The 20,412-nt window shown below is 40.3% G+C and overlaps 1 protein-coding gene across 10 annotated transcripts in view; it reads right to left on the bottom strand.

Moving 5' to 3' along the window:
- Positions 1-4,332: 4,332 nt before the first annotated feature.
- Positions 4,333-20,412, bottom strand: part of AQP4 (aquaporin 4) — a 175,278-nt gene continuing 159,198 nt past the window's right edge. For 2 of the 10 annotated variants that reach the window (XM_033435261.2, XM_033435255.2), the window contains 4 exons: positions 14,172-14,586; positions 13,113-13,277; positions 12,751-12,831; positions 4,333-8,784 (listed from right to left, as the gene is read on the bottom strand). In XM_033435261.2, coding sequence (XP_033291152.1) covers positions 8,506-8,784; positions 12,751-12,831; positions 13,113-13,277; positions 14,172-14,552 — 906 coding nt within the window. In that variant the 5' untranslated portion in view covers positions 14,553-14,586 and the 3' untranslated portion in view covers positions 4,333-8,505. Of the gene's footprint in view, positions 8,785-12,750; positions 12,832-13,112; positions 13,278-14,171; positions 14,587-14,965; positions 15,348-16,278; positions 16,494-17,327; positions 17,431-17,602; positions 17,725-17,746; positions 17,842-17,866; positions 18,291-20,412 lie in introns of those variants that run through there. The other 8 variants (XM_004273728.4, XM_049697791.1, XM_033435257.2 and 5 more) reach the window with 8 other exon arrangements.

The following is a 20,412-nucleotide window of genomic DNA, read 5'->3' as shown; positions in this document are numbered from 1 at the left end:
GGAAAAGTTTTCCATTTATGTTAATTTGTTATCGCAAATTCTTTTTAAAATAAGCCTTAAATGTCCTATTTGTAGGTGGGTGACAAAGCTCTTTTAAAACTGCTTGAATAATAGAAAAAAAAATGTCATGCCTCTTAGAGAACAAAATGGGCCATAATAATGTAAAGGAGAACATGTAAGAAGGGATGTAGTGGTTAGAATTAAAATGACGTCTGACAATTACTTTCAATTTGAACTGAGGTGAAGAAAATCAGAATTACAATACTCTTGTGATTAAACTTGGATGAGATGAAAATGTCATCATTGTTTGATGAGAATTTTTTATTAGAGTTCAAAGAATATGAATGATTTAACTACAATGTACCAACACCACAGAGCTGAATACTCTGTATCAGTTTTTCTCAACTCTTTCTTGCAGATCACTAGAGAAATCCCAGCGATTCTCCTTCTTCTATTCTCCTGCCACCATTTCCGTAAGATCGGCTTTTGAAACAGCAAGATCAAACTTACGTCCTTTGTGATAGGTTTTGACACTGAAATCCTGGAGTAGCTTTAATATGGTGAATCGTCTCCAAGAGCCCTGTGCTAAGATGAGACTCATCGTTTTTCCTTTTGAAAGAAATACATTTTAAAGGCACGGTTTCTTGACGAGATGGGGGAGATCCTGCTTCCATCCGGCATTTGTTGCTGAAAATCAAGATTCAGTGAGTCCTTTTATTCCACGGGAAGAGTCTATTTCCCTTTAGTGTGAGGTTTGGACAATTAAAATTGAGATGAAGGCTTAAGTTTGTACAATGCACAGCCCAGTTCTCTTTGGGGCACTGATTACCACATGGGATGATAAGAACACACTAACTCAGCACAGGGACTCTTCTCTGCAAAGGGGCAGAGGCTGTCCTGGCAACTCCTGTATTGGGTGGGAGTAGGAAAGCTAGGAGCCCCTGTCCTCTTACTTTGCTGTTACCGAGGGACTTCTGCCTCCCCTCCTTCATCCATCCTCTTCATTTTTTTTTCTTTCCCCTCTGGGAGCCCCAAATTTAAACAAATAGTTCCCCAGTCATTGGCTGTTCATCTCTATACTGTATTTTAAAAGATTTTTGTCTTCTGAGAGTCTGAGTCAAAATACTTGGGGACTGAAGCTACAGTTTGGACACAAGGAGGTAAGTACTGGCAACTATCATTCCATTCAATCATTTCCCAAAGCTGTTGCCATTGTAACAATGTTAGTACTTGGCCCACTCATTATTACATGTATTCATTTATTTGTTTGTTTGCAGGACCTTAGGTCCCCAACCAAGGATTGAACCTGGCACCCCAGCAGTGAAAGCACCGAGTCCTAGCCACTGGACTGCCAGGGAATTCCCACCTTTATTTTATTTTTTTACAAATACATTCTGTCAACTTTATAGGCTGATCTAGGATAAGTTATCATACACTAGTTCAATTTATTGCCAAACGCCGTTTTATTGCTTCCCTTATTAAAATTTTATTTTATTTAAATAAAATTAATAAATGTAATTTATTGAAATTTTCTATAGAGCCTTGAATAAAATAGGTACTTAAGCATATATATTGATTGGGTGATTAATAGGTAAAGAAGAATTAAAATACATATTACTTGTCTCAATGTAGGGCAGAGAGAAATTGTCAAATTAGGTAACTTAAAGACCAGCTAAGAATTTGAGTTAAAAAGTGGAAGGTATATTGTGTAACAAGTTTCTGCCGTAACCCTGCTCAAGAAAAGAAAGTGTTTTCTTGGCCATTCAAAGTCCCTTTCAAAAATACTTTAAGTTTAGCTGATTTATCTTTGTGGCATTTGCACTTGAGAGTTTAAATCTTCCTTTGGAGGTGGTCAAAATGATAACCAGAGGTCAAGTCGTGAACAACAGAGAGGTTCAAACACGCTGCAATCTGTATCAGGTATGAAAGAATCAAAGGCTTAGAAAAAGCAGATATGAACATTGGAATGACTGGGGAACTAAAGCACCCCAGGTAAGAGACAACACAGGACAGTGGCTAAGAGTAGAGTCTGTGGACAGACTGCCTGGGTTCAAATCTCACTTCTCCCACTTAGTAGCTGACTCTGAACTATTTACTTACTCGTCTTAGACCTCAGTTTTCTCACCTGTAAAATGGGAATAAATAGCAGTATCTACTTCATAAGGTTTCTTTATACCGTGTAAAGTATATGTCTGGTGCACAGTGCATGTTGAATAATTGAGGGCTAAAGTTATTATTATTACTGAAATGTGGAAAACCTTATCAGTACCTTTGCAATTAATCTTCAACTCTCTGTTATAGACCAAATGAAAATTATCTCCAACAGTGGTCTTTATAATGTTTTCCTAAAGAAAAGTCAATTAAAAATTTCCTAAATTATCCAAAGTATCCTAAAGTAAACCCATTGTAGCATTCAACCCTATTCTCTTACTTGGGATCTTTTCTAAGTTTTAAAATACCTACTCCTGATCTGTAGTACTTAATTTATTGCCCTTTGTTGGTGTTGCATATAAAGATTTCCCTTAGTATGGATAGAATACATTTCTTGCCACTTAAGGAAACGTGGCTGATGGGAAATTAGGCTGATGGATGAATGGGAGAACTTTGTGTGATTTAGGGAAATAACATAAGGGATTGGGATTAATTGGGATGTGGTTTCCAGTTTTTGCTTTAGCACTAGGTATAATTCTGGGTAATTTACTTAATCTCTTTGACACTTGCTTTCCTCATCTTTGGAAATGAGAATGATAGCAATGCATGCCCCACAATGAGCTTTGAAAATTAACTGATTAAGACTAATATTTATAAATTCTAAAACCCCATATATACTCATAATTGGTAATTATTCTAATCTACACATTCCTCCTCTAGCATTCTGATCCTTGGCCAATACTTTTATAAGGGAAGAAGGAATACAGGCTATGATCTCCATCTGTTCACAGATTAATTTATTTCTTCCAGACTGGAGAGTTTCTTATATCCATCCATGCATCCATCATCCATCCACCCAACCATCTTGCATTTATTGAGCACTAGCTACGTGCTGTCATTGTGCTATGCACAAAGGTTGCGAACATCATGGTCATGGTTTCTCAGAGACTTCTGAATATGTGGAGGTAGCAGAACTCAACCTGGCCGTTTTAGGGTATTTTATGTCTTCCTTAAACCCAAGGAAGAGCTAGAAAAAAACTAGAAAGTAGTAAGATTTAATTCAGGTGACATATTGTTTTGGACATTTTCCAGCAGGATAACTATAAAATCAGGCTGACATTTATTCACTAGCTTCCCATGCTTGTTAAAATACTTATCTTGCTGAAATAGTTATTGAGCTAAATTTCATCTAACATCTGGCCATCGTATAAATATAGCAATGAAAACGTGTCTTGTTGCTTACACGTTAGGTATAAATTTTAGAAAGCCAATTCGTGTTTCATTCTTTCTGCGCATTTTCCCTTTTATTTTCTTTAGTGCTTGAGCTAATTTTGGCCTCCTAACTGGAACTACACGCATTCAAATATTTTGCACACACCTATACAGTCAAAACCAACTTGATTAAGGTATATTGCTTTGTGGTATTTCCTAATGATTGTGAGATATTCCATAAGTTGTTTATTCATTTATGCAACAAGCATTTATTGAGAGAAATGTCAAGCCTAGTTCTCAGTGCCGAGGGTGGAGGATACAGAATAAATAAGACACAGTCTTAGCCCTTAAGGAGTTTTAAACCTACTAGGGGGAGACAGAAACCTACACAAATGATTTCACTACAATGTGACAAAGGTGATAAGAGACGTACACATCCACCTGGCTCCTAAGGCAGCGTTCTCCACTCTTCCAATGGGTTGCATGGTACATAAACGATTGTCCTCAATCCTTCCCTATGGGTCTGTAACCTCTCAAAATTGAGAGGTTCAAACTGAGAGCCCAAGGGAGTAAACCAGTGCTCATTGAACCTACATTATCCATCTGGGTAGGCAGAATTTGCCAAAGGCCCTAAGGATGGATCATCTATTTAGTAACACCAGCCTCATTTGAGTCACAGTTGTTTCAGTCTTCACTTTTTGACTCTACAATGACAGTCGATATTCAATGGTCTATTTTGCATAGATGTGAACATTTAGAATTAAGCCCACGAATACACAATTTTCACTGTCGATCTACCACACTGTGTACTCTGTAGGCTCTCAAAACTTGTTGTATTATATGGATTCCACCACCATTTCATTTGGTGTTGATTGTACTCGAATATCTAAACCTCTGGTCCTTCTAAATGATGCTTCTAGGATGGGACGTGCAAAAGCTCTAGATGAATTTTCAAAATCATCAAACACATTTTAAAACATTAAACAGTTTATTTGCACAAGCTTAGTAATATGAGATACAACATAATTCATGGAAATCAACCACAATGCTAAGACTTTAATAGATTATCCCAAATATTAAACATTACAGTTTCAATCTCCTTAACATTAGCTCTAACGTTGGAATAACATTTCAGTTAATAAAGAATTGTGAATATGACCATATGTTCAGTTTATTCTCACTAGTTTATCATGAATTACAATTTTATTGTGATTTGGGTCATAAAAGTGATAAATAATTGTTTATATAGTTTCATAATTGCATGTTTATTTAATTAATCCTGAAGAGAATCTAGAAATACATTCTGATGGGTTATATAAATTCAGTGTATTTTTTAGCTCTTGGACTTTAACATGCATAGGTAACACTATAATTGTTCTTAAGTTTAATGTTTACTGTACAGGTTGTATAACATTTATTTGATATCTATTTTCATAGGTTATTGTCATTTGCCAAAGTGAGTGGCCACAGTTTTTAAGTCCTGAATTAAATGTCTTCCATGTACTTTAGAGAGGGTTTCAAAAGTTACTGCTATTTCGGGGTGATCTGTAAAGTATTACAACACCAATGCAATGTACATGATTTGGGGTAAAGAGAGTGAGTTTTGTTATGTTACACTTTCCAGATAGTAAATACATCTTTCTAATAATTTTGATGCCATAAACATATTAGGAAAGACAATATTACTTTCAGGTATAAAATATTCTGTTTGCATATTCTGTAATGCTTATGATGAGAATTTACATTGGCTTTCTTTTGTCTGATAAGTTTGTCTGCTGGGCTTGCACTGTCATCCTCAGCTGTCACAAAGGCAATTTCTTTTTCAAATGTTCACAACATGTGGGAACAGTGTCAACAGGCTACAACAGATCACTGGGATTGATTCTAGCATTTGAATTTGCTATTCTATTTTGGAATTTTCTGGTTCATTATGGAGTTTAAACCGGTAAGTGAGTTGCTTGGTTTCACGACCTAAGAAGAATATTCTGTGCTGTTTGGAATCAGACCTCTAATAATTAGCTAGCTTAATTCCATCATACATGTTAGCGACATATTTCTCATCTTGTAAAACCTTCAAGACTCAGCCACAGTTTAAGCCAGCACCTACCAACTGCATTAGGAAAAGGGTCAGACGATAGAAAGTATAAGAATTTATGAAAACATCAAGTGGCAGAGACAAAGTGTAAGAATTTTACATTTAAGCAACTATTTAGATACCAGGAAATACTTCCTTCCAGTATAAGAGTTGAGGACTCTTTGAAGAAAATGTCCTCTTCTATCATGAAAACATACATTCAAATTCTGGGCTCCCAATTTTAAAGAAAGCCCTGCAAACTTAAAAATGACGTTTACCCTTTGTACTCTTTTGACAAACTATACACATTTGCAGTGTAGGGACCACCTTACAATTTGGGGATGCTTGTTGTACTTTTCCTTAGGGAAGAGACGGCTGGCATTGTTTCCTGGCTGGCTATAATTCATTTATGTCCTTCCAGTGTTTTCTCTCTGATCTCTTTTCTGTATATCTGTCAGCAGTACTCTCCTGGGAGCAGCGCGATGCACTTCATTAATAAGAAGGGATTAAAGGAAAAAGCCCCAGTCTCCTAACACACTTGGATAATTTGACGCCATCCACAAGGCAAAAGACGCCTGCTGCATAGATGCCATTAGAAAGGTACAATTTCGTTACTTTTTACTGGTAGAGCCTTGAGTGAAATATATGCAGGGAAAGCAAAGTGCAAAAGCTTTCATTGTCTGCATGCCCCTAAAATAGTAGGATGCAAAAATATACTTTATGGTTTTTACATTTCTATGGCCTTCCTTAGTAGTCCTTGAACTCATGCTCTTATTAAATATGGAGCAAAATAAAGATTAAAAGAAAAATTTTTATATCCATAAATCACAAATGAAATGTATATATATATATATATATTTTTTTTTTTTGTCTTAACTAACACACTTGCTTTGAATACCTACTATGTGTCAGGCACTCTGCTCGTTGCTGGAAAACAAATGGCAAAAACATCATTCATGAGGGTTTTTTTTTTTTTCCCCCAGCACTAACTTATTGAACGTTCTAACTGAAGTGAGTATAAAAGTGAGAGTATTAGAAGTAAACCATATGGCTGAATAAAAATGATCATAAACTAGTAAATTGTAAGCGTATTTGGAAAATGTTTCACTTTTTTCCTTGCTAGCTTATTTTTGAACTGACATGTTTGCTGATGGTTGATAGCATTATCTTTTGAGCTGAACCACCCCCAGTTTTAAGCCTTTAAGGGTATATTGTGCAAACATTTGAAAAGATCCATCGTTAGAAATACACCCTAGTTCCTATAGATGGTGCCCCAAACAGGAAGCAATGTGCCTCAGTGGTGGAGGGTGTGGCCAGCCACCAAAGAGGCCTGGGATTTAGGCACCTGCCAAAAAGATGTCAGGGGGACTCCCAGGGACTCCACTGGTGTGGTGTCTCTCTGGGAACCTCGTTCATTACTTTCTTAGCACCGAAGAGAATCAGATTTAATAGTGGTCCTTTATCTCACTGCCACACACACACAGCTGCCATTAACACCAAAAAGTGGCACACAGTTGGAACTGTGAGTAGGAGAAGACAGCCCTTGATTATCAGCTATTTATACGCCACTCTTTGCAGTGATAGATTTTTGCTTTACTATTAGCTTTTGTTCAGTGAAATGGACTTTTTCAGCTCTTTAAGATAAAGGCTAGACTAGACAGTTAAGATAATAGAAACTGGGGTTTCCAGAGACCATTTTACTGACATAAGGCAAAGCAGTATGGGAAAGAACAAGTTATTTTGAAAAATAAATGAGTCAGTAATGAAAATGCTTAAAAAAACCTATAGTATCTCTACAAAGGAAAGATTGGTCATCTAGTCAGCTTTGAATACAGAGCGTTTTGATGCCTCCGCCCTTTTATTTTGTGGTCATGTTGTTCCTTGTCTCTCATGCATTTTAATTCATTAAAGTATTGATGCGCACAATGAAGATTATCAACAAATGTCATGAAAAGTGGGAGAGTATCAGTGATTGGGACTGGCAGGACTAGTTTACACCTTCTAGAACGAGCACAGCTTAATAATTAACAAAAAGTCAGGACTCAACTAGTTATGTTCTTACTATCAAAAGTATGTCTCAGCTAATGTTTAAATATAGTTAACCAAAATTACAAACAAACAAAACCCCCAGTTTTGACAATAAATTAAAAAAATAAGCAAAATGGTTAAGTAGTTAAAAGCTTAGATTGTTAACCTCATGTGGTGTATTTGAGGATGTGCACTGAAAACAGATCAACTATTTGAAACCAGCATGCAGATTTTCTTTTTCCTTATGATTTTTGTATGATGATAAATTTCCACCCACCCCCATAAGATCTTACAAGTCTGTTTGTCCTGAATCTCAATAGGTGCCTTATGACGTGGAGGTTTTATTAGGTGGAACACATATAGGGTTTCTGAACATGCTTTGAATTTCTGCGCTTTAGTTCCATATTACCTTGGGCAGTGAGGAGGAGGAAGGAATATTATGAATTGCAGTTTGGGTTGAAAGTTGGATATTTGAAATATAAATGAAAACAATTCACTAGCAATGACTCTTGTTAATATTCTTTTGCCGAGGTAGTTGAACCTAGGGGAGCTGGTTATAAAAGAGCTTGTTGTATCTGCTCTCTTGAATGTGCATGACTCTATGACATACTCTGTATTTTGCCATTGATTAACTTGATTTAACAGAATAAATATTCAAATGAGGATTGACAATACTGGTTTCGTGGGAGAGGAGGAGTAAGCTGATAGGTATGCCTGTAAGTTGTCAGGCAAGCCTTAACAAAATCTTGATACACATTTTAAATTGATTATTAATGAATAGCAAATAGATAAACTAGATACACATTGGCTTTGGGGATACTTCAAAAAGATTTTTTTTTTTTTAGATTTGAAATTCATGATAGGTTTCTTTCATTCCTCCTTGGTAAATAATGAAATATTTACTGTCTAGACTGAGTAATATGACATGAAACAACAAACTGCACATGTCTAATTTATAACAAATCTGTTTCCTTAATGGGCGGAAGAAAATCTGAGGACAGTTCTAAGGGCTCTTGTCTGCTTTCAGTGCTATCTTCTAGTCATACTGAAGATAGCACCTCTCCGGATGGGTCTTTCCCCTTCTTTTCCTCACCCCGGTCAATGTCGATCACATGCACCACTCCAGGTTTTAGAATCAAGTCGTCGGTCTCTACCTGGCTCCTGTTGTCCTCCACCTCCATGTAGCTCCCTTTTGTTTGCTGGGCAGCTTTGTTGAAGGCTTCTTTAAAACGACGTTTGAGTTCAACATCTGGACAGAAGACATACTCATAAAGGCCACCAGCAAGGACAGCTCCTATTATTGGTCCAGCCCAATATATCTGGGGGAAAGATGGAAGAGTTATAGAGTGTAAGTAGAGTAAAACTATTCCTTCGAACAAGGCACGGATATAGAACTTAGCTGGTTTAAATTAAGAGAGCAAATGTGGGGCTTCCCTGGTGGCACAGTGGTTAAGAATCCGCCTGCCAATGCAGGGGACATGGGTTCAAGCCCTGGTCCGGGAAGATCCCACATGCCACGGAGCAACTAAACCCGTGTGCCACAACTACTGAGCCTGAGCTCTAGAGCCCACGAGCCACAACTACTCAGCCCACGAGCCACAACGACTGAAGCCCACGTGCCTAGAGCCCATGCTCGGCAACAAGAGAAGCCACTGCACTGCAACGAAGAGTAGCCCCGTTCGCCGCAACAAGAGAAAAGCCCGTGCGCAGCAATGAAGACACAACACAGCCAAAAAAAAAAAAAAAAAAAAAGACATAAGTGGTTATTTTTTAAAAAAGAGAGAGAGCAAATGAGTCATGCATTAAAAAAAAGGAGAGAGAGAATTGGAAAGAAAATAAGAGAATACATTAAATCTACATCAGAGATCCATATATTGCTAAATAACATTTGAACAGAAAATAAGAAAAGACTGTTTCCTCTTCTCTTTTCCTGCTTTCATTAATTATGTTCTTTCCATTTTCTGATAATCCTTACAGTAAAGATAGGTCCTCTTTGGGGGTACGACTTCTTCAGCTGAAATAGAGGAAAAATTTTCTGGAGAGTACTTTTTTTCTTAATATTGCCATCTTACATTGGTCTTTTGCATAATCACAACCATAGTACAGATTGTATCACTTGGGGCTTTAATTATTCAGTACAGCATGATAAATGGAATATGAGCTCGACCACTTAGCAATCTTGTTACTGCTTGAATCTGTTACATAACTTCCTAAACCTTAATTTCCTCATCTGCAAAACAGGGATAATAATAATACATACCTCATGGGTTGTCAGGATTAAATTGAAATAATACTTGTAAAGTACTTCATAGTTCCAATTTCATTGTAACTTGCTCCATTCCATTGTTTCCTAGACAATTTAAAGATGTATGGGACTAGGCTGGCTATAAGTCACTTTCCTCATGTTACATGATTTTCTCTCTCAAGTTTGGTGATTTGATTTAAGAGAAAACCTCATGGTTTGCCCATTAATCTTCTTGCAGAGTGCTTTTGTCCTCATGGTTCTTGCACTGATGACTTGGTGGAAAAATCTGTACTGCATTTATGGATAATGGTTAGTTGAGGATTAGCCATTCCATAGGAATTGATTTCAATAACTGGAAGTTTCTATCATATTAGTTATGTGTCTAGAATAAAACAAGTTTTGAGTTTGGATAAACTTCAACACTTCTTTAGAGCACACGTAGGCTGTAGAATATTAGACATTCATTCAACAGATAGACTTGAGCAACAGAAACCCTGTTTATTGAGCACTCTTTCTCAGCTGGCTACACTCAGTGCTTTTCTTGTATTAACTCATTTAATTCTAATGATGACCTTTGAGATAGATATTATTATTATCCCATTTTATGGGTAAGAAAATGGACACGCAGAGAGGGTGAGAAGCTTCCTTAAGGCTTCACGCTTAGCAAGTGATTGAGCTGGGATTTCAGGTCTGTCTGATTTCAGACCTCTCTTTTGAACCATTATACTGTTTTCTACGATACTACATTTCTCCCATTTGAAAAAAATCTGATGAATCCTTCTGGCTTAAAACACTCTCTGGAAATGAAGCTCACTTAGCATCCTCATTGCAAAATCTAAAGAAGAAATTCAAACTTTAAGCTGAAATTGAACACATATACTGTACAGGGAAATTGTTGACAAAGTGGCTGCAAGAACCTTATGTTCAAGTTCCTTATCTTGAACATGAAAGAAACCATGTCAGAGTTTACCTTCTCTATGCCCTTTCAAAGGAGAAATGAGAACCCTCCTCTAAATGTCTTTGCACTTTGTTCCTTTGGTAAGATCTCATTTGATATGTTCTATTCCACAAGCTACAAATCCCGCAAGGGAGAAAAGGGACTGCTAAATCATTATGACACTTCCCCCAAAACACCTACGAAGAAGATGTCTAGCCACATGCTCTCAAAAATAAACAAATCTCAGTTTCAAGTTGCTATTCCCAAACTCATAATGCCCTTTAAAGTAACTTTTAAACTTCATAAAGGTAAAGAAGTTCTACTGCTAAAAATATAGAAAATCCAGAAAAGAAGACTAAAAAATGTTATTACACTACACACAAAATTCATCAGTAATATCTTGTTATTTATTGTCTATCCATCTATCTACAGACATACTTTAGTTGTTAATTTCACACACGCTTTGCTACAAAATGGACATTCATCTTCTGTAGGATTAAGTTTGTTATAAAATAGCAACAACGGGAAACCTTGGATTCAATCAACAGCTAAGGATTTTCTTGCTACTTAAATTTTAACTAGTGTACCACAACTCAAGTAATTAATAAAAACATATATTTTCATTCACATATTAAAGTCCTCATGGATTAAAAGTTGTCATTTTTCTAAATTTTATTTACAAAAATTGTTTGAATAAGATGACCTAAAAGTTGTACTTTTACCATAAGATCTATATACTGCCCGTTACAAATTTGTATTCCCATTAATGTGGCAAATCTTTAGAGACATACATGGAAATATCAGTGGCAAAGTAACCAATCTCATGGGTGGTATTGTTGACTAAGTTTTTCATGTCTGGGTCCAAAACCTTGCTTTTGATCACTGACACTCATGCTGTTATTTAATGGGATAGATTACTTTAATGGGATAGATAGGTACACTTTTCTTAGAAGTGAATGCATATAGCAGTGGGGCAATTTCTTCTCATTTGCAACGTACATCAAGGTTGAGTGCGTGTGACTGTGTCAATAACCACCATATGCGTGAGATTAAAACATAAGCGACACCTACAATGGAAAAGAATCTGAGTATGTATAACTGAATCACTTTGCTGTACACCTGAAACTAACACAACATTGTAAATCCACTACAGTACAATAAGAACATTAAAAACATAAGTGACATATTCTTACATTCATGAGTTAAAAATAAAAGATGTAAAAGAGCATTCACGGCATATATACATGAAAATAAAAGTTAGCTCCATTTGAAGCTGGCTGACATACACCTATTTTTATTGGTTATTGTAAATTAGTGTGTAAGAGGTCTTCAAAACTGCCACATTATTCATTTAACGGATTGAAATTTCTTTTTGGTAAGAGACAATTGAAAAGAAATTGACTGTGGTATTTAACAATGGATACCACTGCTCTCTGGAAGCACTGTCCCCACGTTAATAAGTAGGGTAGGCATGGGGCTGAGAAGTGTGTCTTTTCTGAAAGTCCTTTCTTTTTCCAGTTATGGTTATGGTGATAATAGCATAAATATTTGCACTAATTATTTCTCACCATCTGCAGTTCAAAATGCTTCCCACTCCCATACTATTAACTGGGTTCATGCTTTTGTAAACAAAAAAGGTAAATATTTTTGCAATGGGCTATGCTTTTAAGCATTTCTCTTTCTCCTCTTCTTCTTCTTATTTTTTTTTTTTGCAAGCATATTTTTCGTTATTGCTGGGAAGGATTTACTTTCAATTATTTAAACCCCATATTCATTTCACCACCCTGATTTTAACTTGTTCCATATAGGCAACCTCCATGTTCAATATATTCTGCTGAAGTCTGTCAGATACAGTGCCCAGAGCAGTGCTTTAAAAAAAAAAAAAAAAAAAAAAAGACTGTCACTGAAGGTCCAGAACTGATATGAGATGTTTTGTAGCAGATCTGTCCTAGTCTCTCCCTAGTCTTTATGAAAGATGTAACAAATTAGGGGTTCAGAGTTGGGAGGAAGAGAAACTAGTGAGCAAAATAATGGGAAAAAAAGAGCTCTCTGGGTAATTGTCCTCAACTGTAGGAAAACAGGCACAATGAACATGGTGGTTACCCAGTGGTTTTCCCAATTTCCCATGATAACTGCAGGTCCAAAGGATCGGGCGGGGTTCATGCTGGCACCAGTGTAATTGATCTATAGGGAAAAAGAATACAACTTCAGACATTGCTGAAACAGGGCTATTCACAGGTAGACTTCATTGCAATGTGCTACCATTTGCCAAGTCAGTTAGAGATGTCCAGATGTTAGCAGCCATATCAATGTTCTCATCACAAAGTTAGCAAAAAAATCACCTAAAATGGACAGACGTAACTGGATACTAAAGAACTACAGCTGTGAAACATAACATCTTCATCCAGCTCTAGGGTGAGGATAAACAACATGGATCAATTACTTAAATGGGCTTGGAAACTTACTGCAAATAAATGTCCAATTGCAACAGAGAATCCAATTGCTAAAGCTATGGAACCAGTGACATCAGTCCGTTTGGAATCACAGCTGGCAAAAATAGTAAACACCAACTGAAATGTGATTATTAACTCCACCAGGAGACCATGACCAGCACTAAGATTTCCATGAACCTGGAGAGAGAAAAACGCTCCATCTGAATTAAGGCAAGGGAACATTTTCTATGATAACATATCATTGTGAAAGGCACATTTTATCCCTGCAAAAACTGATGATTAGTTTGAGTCTTCTATCCCACCCCTAGTTGAGACACTTGCACCCCTGCCCCCTCAAAAAAGAAGAAATAAATTTCTATTCATTTGGGGCCATCACAGATAATTAATTACTCTTACAATGACCAAGGGGGAGTTTGTGCTGAATGTCCTTTTCTACAAAGGAAGCGAAATATGCCACTGCTGCACTTAACTTATAAAAGAGTTTCTTAAGAGTCTTGTAATTTTATAAGGCAATGATTAAATCCATTAATTAGGTTTAAATTAATTAATATATATTTCAATTAAAATTTAAACCGTGTGTGGTTTTTTCATCAACCCTGGTGCTGACCTAACAAAGGATATTCCTAATCAGCTAAGAACAAAACTAGGATCAAACGCCAATTTATTTTTTTAAGTGTGACCCTCGATGCAGATCACTTTAAACCTCAGGCACATGACAAGAAACAAAATTGTTCCTTTTGCTAATGAACCAACAAATAATTGTAATAAAAATGCCTTAAGTTAAATATATAGTCAATATAGTCACTGGGAGAGAGAGAGATAGGAAAAAAACCAACACAATTTTTGTGCTACCCAGACTTAGTGCTATTCAAGTTACTCAATAGCACATAATGATTTCATATGATGTAGTCAGCGTGGCTGGAATCAGTTTTCACCCCTATCAAGAGTCATCAGACGTTCCCTGGGAATAAATTAGCAGTTTTAGGAAGGTCTCTTAAGCCACCAGTTGTCATTTAGTAGTCTATAAGAAGCCTAGAGTCCGAGTGTGAAAACAAGAGCTAAAGATGGTACCGTTGTGACTCCCAGGCCTCCCACCACACTGGGAGGCGTGACCAGATAGAGAATCCCGGCTCCGATGATAGCACCCAGGCACTGGGCTGCGATGTAGAAGACAGACTTGGCAATGCTAATCTTCCTCGTGCACACCATGGCCACCGTCACGGCGGGGTTGATGTGGCCACCGCTGATGTGGCCAAAGCACTGGACCATAGTTGCGATGCTGAGTCCAAAGCAGAGGGAGATGAGAACCATGTCGACCGGTAAGGGCTTTTCTGCTCCACCCCAGTTGATGGTGGATCCCAGGCTGAGCAGGACAAAAATAAGCATAGCCAGAAATTCCGCTGTGACTGCCTTCCAGAAAGCTTGAGTCCAGACCCCTTTGAAGGCCACCATGATACTCTCTCTTCTACACAAAGGTCCACACTTACTGAAAGGAAAAACAAGTCGGCATCAGAAGCTACCAATCCAAGGTTTACGCCTTTAGGTGAGGATGTCCAGGCCAGCAGTCTTGCCCCACAGTAGGGAGGCCACCCAGCCAAAAGTTATTTGCATACAGAGAAAGAATGCTTCTGGAAAAATCTCCTTAATTACTTAATTATCTCTTAAGGAGATAATTAAGTAATTACTGTTATGGTTATTCTAACAGTAACTATTGTTATGTTATTCTATTGAGATTGTTATTCTAATCTCCTTTGAGTTAATATCCAAAGATCATCCAGTTTCACTGGAAAATTATCTGAATTGTCCCTAGAAAAGAAAATGTCTAAATCGAGTTCCTTAAAGAATTAAGAATAAAGTATATTTACCTTGTAGTCAATTCCCTCAGAGCAAGTTTTTACGTTTCAAGGTACTTTTTACATGTCATTTCTATTTGGAACCTACAGCCATAAAAAAGGGAGGTCTTTTCCAGTTCTGTCCTTTATGGTTCAAATGGCATTCTGGAAATGGATTTGTAGAGCTGACTGTCCCTCCTCTCCCCCATTGGAGACTCTGGATGAAGGCGAGTCCTGCTAGGAAGCCAGGAGGGCTGGAAGGCTGGAAGGCTGTCTTTGGAGAAGGTGAATCTTGTTTGGTGGGAGGGCCACTCGTGGTGACTGCAGAGCCGGAGCTGGGACCCGGGACTGGGAAGGGGACGCTGCCATGCTCTCCCCGGCCAGCGGGAGGAGTCCGGGAGCCCGCCCAGGTCCGGAGGCGGCTCAGAGCCGTTTCAACCGCAGGCCCCAGGGGAGCCGGAGCGCCTGTCCGAGGGCGGGGACCGGCCACCTGGGCGGGGCGGGCTCCAGGCAGCGCCAGTGCACAGACGCAGCGGCCCCGCCCGCTGGGTACCAGGCGCAGGCACCTCACCCGGGAAAGTGCAACCTGGCCTCTGCGGACTTTTGCAGGGTTGAGGGACCATCCCCTCTTGGGCCAGACTCTCCACCCCTTGATGTTTACCTCTCAGATAAAACCTCCCAAAGGGGATCCTGGAGGCCAGTGTGTACCAGCGGCGCCCCAGGCACCCTGCCCGCCAAGTGCGGGGGACAGCGACTTGGGCAGAGCTGCGGCAGGCAGGTGGGCAAGGAGAGTGGGGCCAGGGAGACAATGGTCCTCAAAGCAGGAGGCTCCGGAGAGCAGTTTTTCTCTAGTGTCTTCCTGACGGCCTTCTCTAAATTCTGCTGGTGCCTCTTCCTGGGGCGGGGAGGGGGCGTGGGGCGGGGGAGAGCTTGCGCGCCTGTGGGCTGGGGGGAGGGGGGAGGATGGGTAGGGCAGCGAGGCAGCCTTTGGGATGGAAGACCCTTTCTTCCTCTTAATGTCTTTGGATCTTTAGAGCTGATAAGGGGTGGGGTTTGAGGATATTAATGGCAAGAAATGGCTAGGATTCCCCTTGGGAGGCAATGGCCCCAGTTACCCCATTATTCAAGACATTTGCCCTTATCCTTCGTCTGTGATAGTGCGGGAGGGGAGAAGCGTGGAGAGCATTTAGCGGAGACTCTCATCCCAGGGGAATGTGAAAAGGGTTAGACAAGAAAGCCAGCTATTTTAACAGATTAGAATTATTGCAGCTTTCCCTCTGACGGGCTACGGAGCACGGGCCCTTCTCCGCACTACCCCCACCCCCACCCCACCGCCAGTCACTTACAGTCCCCAGGAGCCCGGGTCCGGCTGGTTGGGCAGTGGAGACATGCTGTACCAACAAAGACCAGAGGAATGCCGCCCTGACCTTTAGGATCTCGGCTCAGCCCCTGGTCTGACGTGGGGATTTGCTTCAGAGTTGGAAAGAAAAACCCATTTTCTGCCCAAGCCTAGGTGGCTCCAGAAGGCGACCAGCCAGCCCTGTCGCCAGCGGTCCCTTGCCCCAGTGAACTCCTCTAAGTGAATCATGTAACTACGAAAAACCCCAGCTGGGAGGACAGTGACATCACACTCCCTAGAGGAAGAGAAAATAAAGAGACAAGATAGGGAGGGTGGGAGGGAGGGAGATGCAAGAGGGAAGAGATATGGGAACATATGTATATGTATAACTGATTCACTTTGTTATAAAGCAGAAACTAACACACCATTGTAAAGCAATTATACTCCAATAAAGATTAAAAAAAAAAAAAGGGACAAAAACAGCACTTGGAGCAGGGCAGCCAAGGTGCCCTGGGGGAGAAATGACAAGTATCCCAAAGGGGGAGAAACTCACAAATTGAAAAAGCCTGGCTTCTGAACTCACCAGTGGCCCACGGCTGTAGCCCAGATGGCAAAGGGCAAGATGCTATGTCAGGCGATGGTCCTCTGTGGCCGGATTTAGTGGGAAAAAGGAAGAGGACAAGGCAGGAAGCTAAGGCAGCCAGGTGGGCAGGATGCGGCAGGTCCCATTCCCAGCACAGGGATCTGGGAGAGGCAGGCCCTGTGTACAAGACGCCTTCCTGCTGCACCCTCTCCCTCACCTTCCCTGAGCATTCTCTGTGCATTTGCCTCCCTCTCCAGAGACCTAATCTGAGAAGCTCAGTTGCTCTTTCAACTTCAAGCTTTTATCAGCCAGAGAAATAAAAACCCAACTCCCCAAACCCCCAAACAAGTAGACTCCTTAAGCAAGCCTTTAGCTTTCTTTGAAAACGTGCAAAACGCTGATCTCTTTCCAGGGCAGAGTGACCAACCTCAGTCAGCTGTGAACCCCAAAGTCCCCTGGCAGCACATACATACCTCTGGCTTGACATGCGCTCACCCCAGCTCTCTCACAGCCCCTCTTAATTAACTATCGTCAATGTTCCCTTCCCTGTTCACACTCCCTGGAAATGCATCATCACCATTTGTTTTGCTTCTTTCGCCCCAGAACAAAGGGGATTTGTTGATGTGACCGGGTTGTACAGAGCCGGACACATTACTTTCTAGCTGAACGCCCAGCCTGAGCCACTTCTGGACAGCTGAGGCCATGGGTGAGTAATTTTTCTGATGAAAAATACTACAGATAGATTTACCTCCATAGGGTCATTTTCTTGTGCTTTCACAGGTCTCCAGTATCTGGAGGATTTTGCTCCAAAGCATCCCTTTTCTTCTGCCCTCTCTCTGCCTCTCCTCTCTTATGAATATGCCCGGTACCCAGCCCTGAAAGAACCACCCACCTGCCCGAGAGTTTCCTTCTAGATTCTGCCTGAGAAGGCACACGTATCTGTAATGAAAGAGTCAGTCTGAGTTTCATCTTTCATCAGAGCATTGTTCCCTTAAGGCAAAGAAGGACTTACCCCCACTGCCTGCCTGCGGGTCTGTCACTCATGCCTCCTTTGGCTAGAGGGCAGCGCTCATTGCCTGCGTCTGGGCTCCCAGTGCACTGGGAGTCAGATTACGGCCACTTGTCTGATTGGGCTTGTGGATTCTTAGGGGTGGAAAGATTCTGCACCATGTGGCAATGGCTAAGTTATATTTGAACTTGAAATGACTTTTTCTACCTGATCGCTATAGACACAGGGCATTTCAGGAACACGAAACGCTGGCTCGCGTTAATGTTTCTTTAGCTGGTGACCCTTGAAAATGAGGATTTCCCTAAATCTTTATTTGAGTTCCTCCCACCACAGAGAATTGCTGACAATTGGTCTTTTTTTTTTTGGTTACATGTATAGTTGAAATTGGGCAACTACTACAGCATGGATTTGCTTTATCCAGCAGTTGAGATGAATTGAGATTTCGGCCGAGGTGCATTTGTTTTTGAGCGGCAAAATATCCAGTGGGTTCTATGTGAAGTTTTGGTTCCGAGAAGCCGCTTTTTTTAAACATCTTTACTGGGGTCTAATTGCTTTACCATGGTGTGTTAGTTTCTGCTTTATAACAAAGTGAATCAGTTATACATATACATATGTTCCCATCTCTCTTCCCTCTTGCGTCTCCCTCCCTCCCACCCTCCCTATCCCACCCCGCCAGGAGGTCACAGAGCACCGAGCCATATCCCTGTGCCATGCGGCGAGAAGCAGCTTTTGAAGCACAGCAGATAACTGCAGGTCTCTTGTAGCCTGTGCAGCACTGATTTGGATAACAGGAAATAAGGCTGCTGTAGAGTCTCACCTGACTGTTATGTTAACGATTGTTGGGTGAGAAGTGGCAAATTTTAAATATATAGAGGTTGGGTGGGCACAAAATTATTGGGAACTCTAGGTAAATTTAATATCTAGAAACCTTGGGACAGGACTGACTACATTTTTTGTGGGAGCCAGTGCCAAATGAATGCAAGACTCCTTGTTGAAGAACTATAAGGATTTCAAGTTCACAACAGCAGGACATGAAACAAAGTGTGGGACCCTTCTAAGTGCATAGGTGTGTGCCCATGAAGTCATCCTCGACTGAGGAGTTTGGTGAACTCTGGAAGGTCTAAGAATTAGTGCCTGTGTCACCATCTCATTCATTTTTTTTTTCTTTAAATGGACCTCAGTTACCTAGAATTGGAATAATCCTAATCCTTGGTGTATGACGCTCTGTCATCACTAATACATGTATGGCCCTCTTTTATTTTATAATAGGTAATTAATTACTTTAAAAAAATTTATTTGGTTGCACCAGGTCTTAGTTGCGGCAGGCGGGCTCCTTAGTTGTGGCACGTGTGAGCCTTAGTTGCGGCTCACAGCCTTCTTAGTTGTGGCATGCGAACTCTTAGTTGCGGTACGCATGTGGGATCTAGTTCCCTGACCAGGGATCGGACCCCGGGCCTCCTGCATTGGGAGCGCCACGGAGTCTCATCCACTGCCCCACCAGGGGTTAATTCATGAATTAATTGATTACTTTTAAGGTATATAATGAACATCCGTGAAACACCACTCAATCCAACAACTAGACCTGTGATAATAACTCACATCTACCTATGGGACCCTCCCTCTCCCTGCCCTGCCTCTCCACCTACCATCGCATTTCACGTAGGAGTTTTATTCAGAATGAGGTGTGGCAAGAAAGAAATACAGGAGAGAGAAGAAAACGGTTATGTTTTCACATCATCGTTACAGTTTTTTGTTTTCTTGTCTCCTTTGGGTCCTTGAGAATTGGGAATGGTTGAAAAGCGCTCATGAGAAAGAGGAATTACAGTTTTGAGTGTGAATTGCAGAGGAGCCCTTTAATCCTGTTTCAAGCATTCTCAGATAACAAAGATTGAATTTACATCCTTAAGAATGTTGCTGCACACTGATGGCTGTACATCAGGGGTTTCAGGCTTTTAAAAATATGCTCCCTGAAAGTCCCAACAAACTCTGGTGAGAGGGGAAGGGAGGACTTTCTGGGAATCCACAAAGAACACTTAAAATATTTCAAAATATTTCATGTCGATTCTTAAAGCTGTTTGCCATTCAGATTTTAGAATGAGATTTTTTGTAAAGGTGCAAAACAATTTTTTTTATTCTGAAAACTTTGACATTGAGTCAGAAGTGTTTGCGAGGTCTTTGAACCCAAGGAACAATGTTGCAAGGCTTAGGTCTGTCCTCAAGAATGAGGCCTGTGGTCCTATCCACAGGAACCTACAAAAGTGGCACTCCCTACAGCTGCTGGTCACTGGGGGGACATTTTTCAGGCCCACGCTTTGTAAGTTGCGCTCAGCTCATTAGCATTCACTCCATGGCCTTGGCAGTTCCCGGCACCATTTTGCAAAGGGCCAGCAGAACTTGGTTACCACAGTTTCTCAGACCCTTTCCCTTTCTTCTGGCTGGCTGATCACTGCCAGTCCAGTTCCTAAGGGATGGCTGTTCCCATCCAGCGAAGGGCCACCCTAACTGGCACAAATTCAAACTTATTAGTACTCTCGGCAGAGAGGTTCAAA

Source organism: Orcinus orca, chromosome 15, assembly GCF_937001465.1.
Source record: "Orcinus orca chromosome 15, mOrcOrc1.1, whole genome shotgun sequence".
Taxonomy (NCBI): domain Eukaryota; kingdom Metazoa; phylum Chordata; class Mammalia; order Artiodactyla; family Delphinidae; genus Orcinus; species Orcinus orca.
Note: the sequence above shows the minus strand (reverse complement) of the source record. Positions and strands in the feature narration are given on the sequence as shown.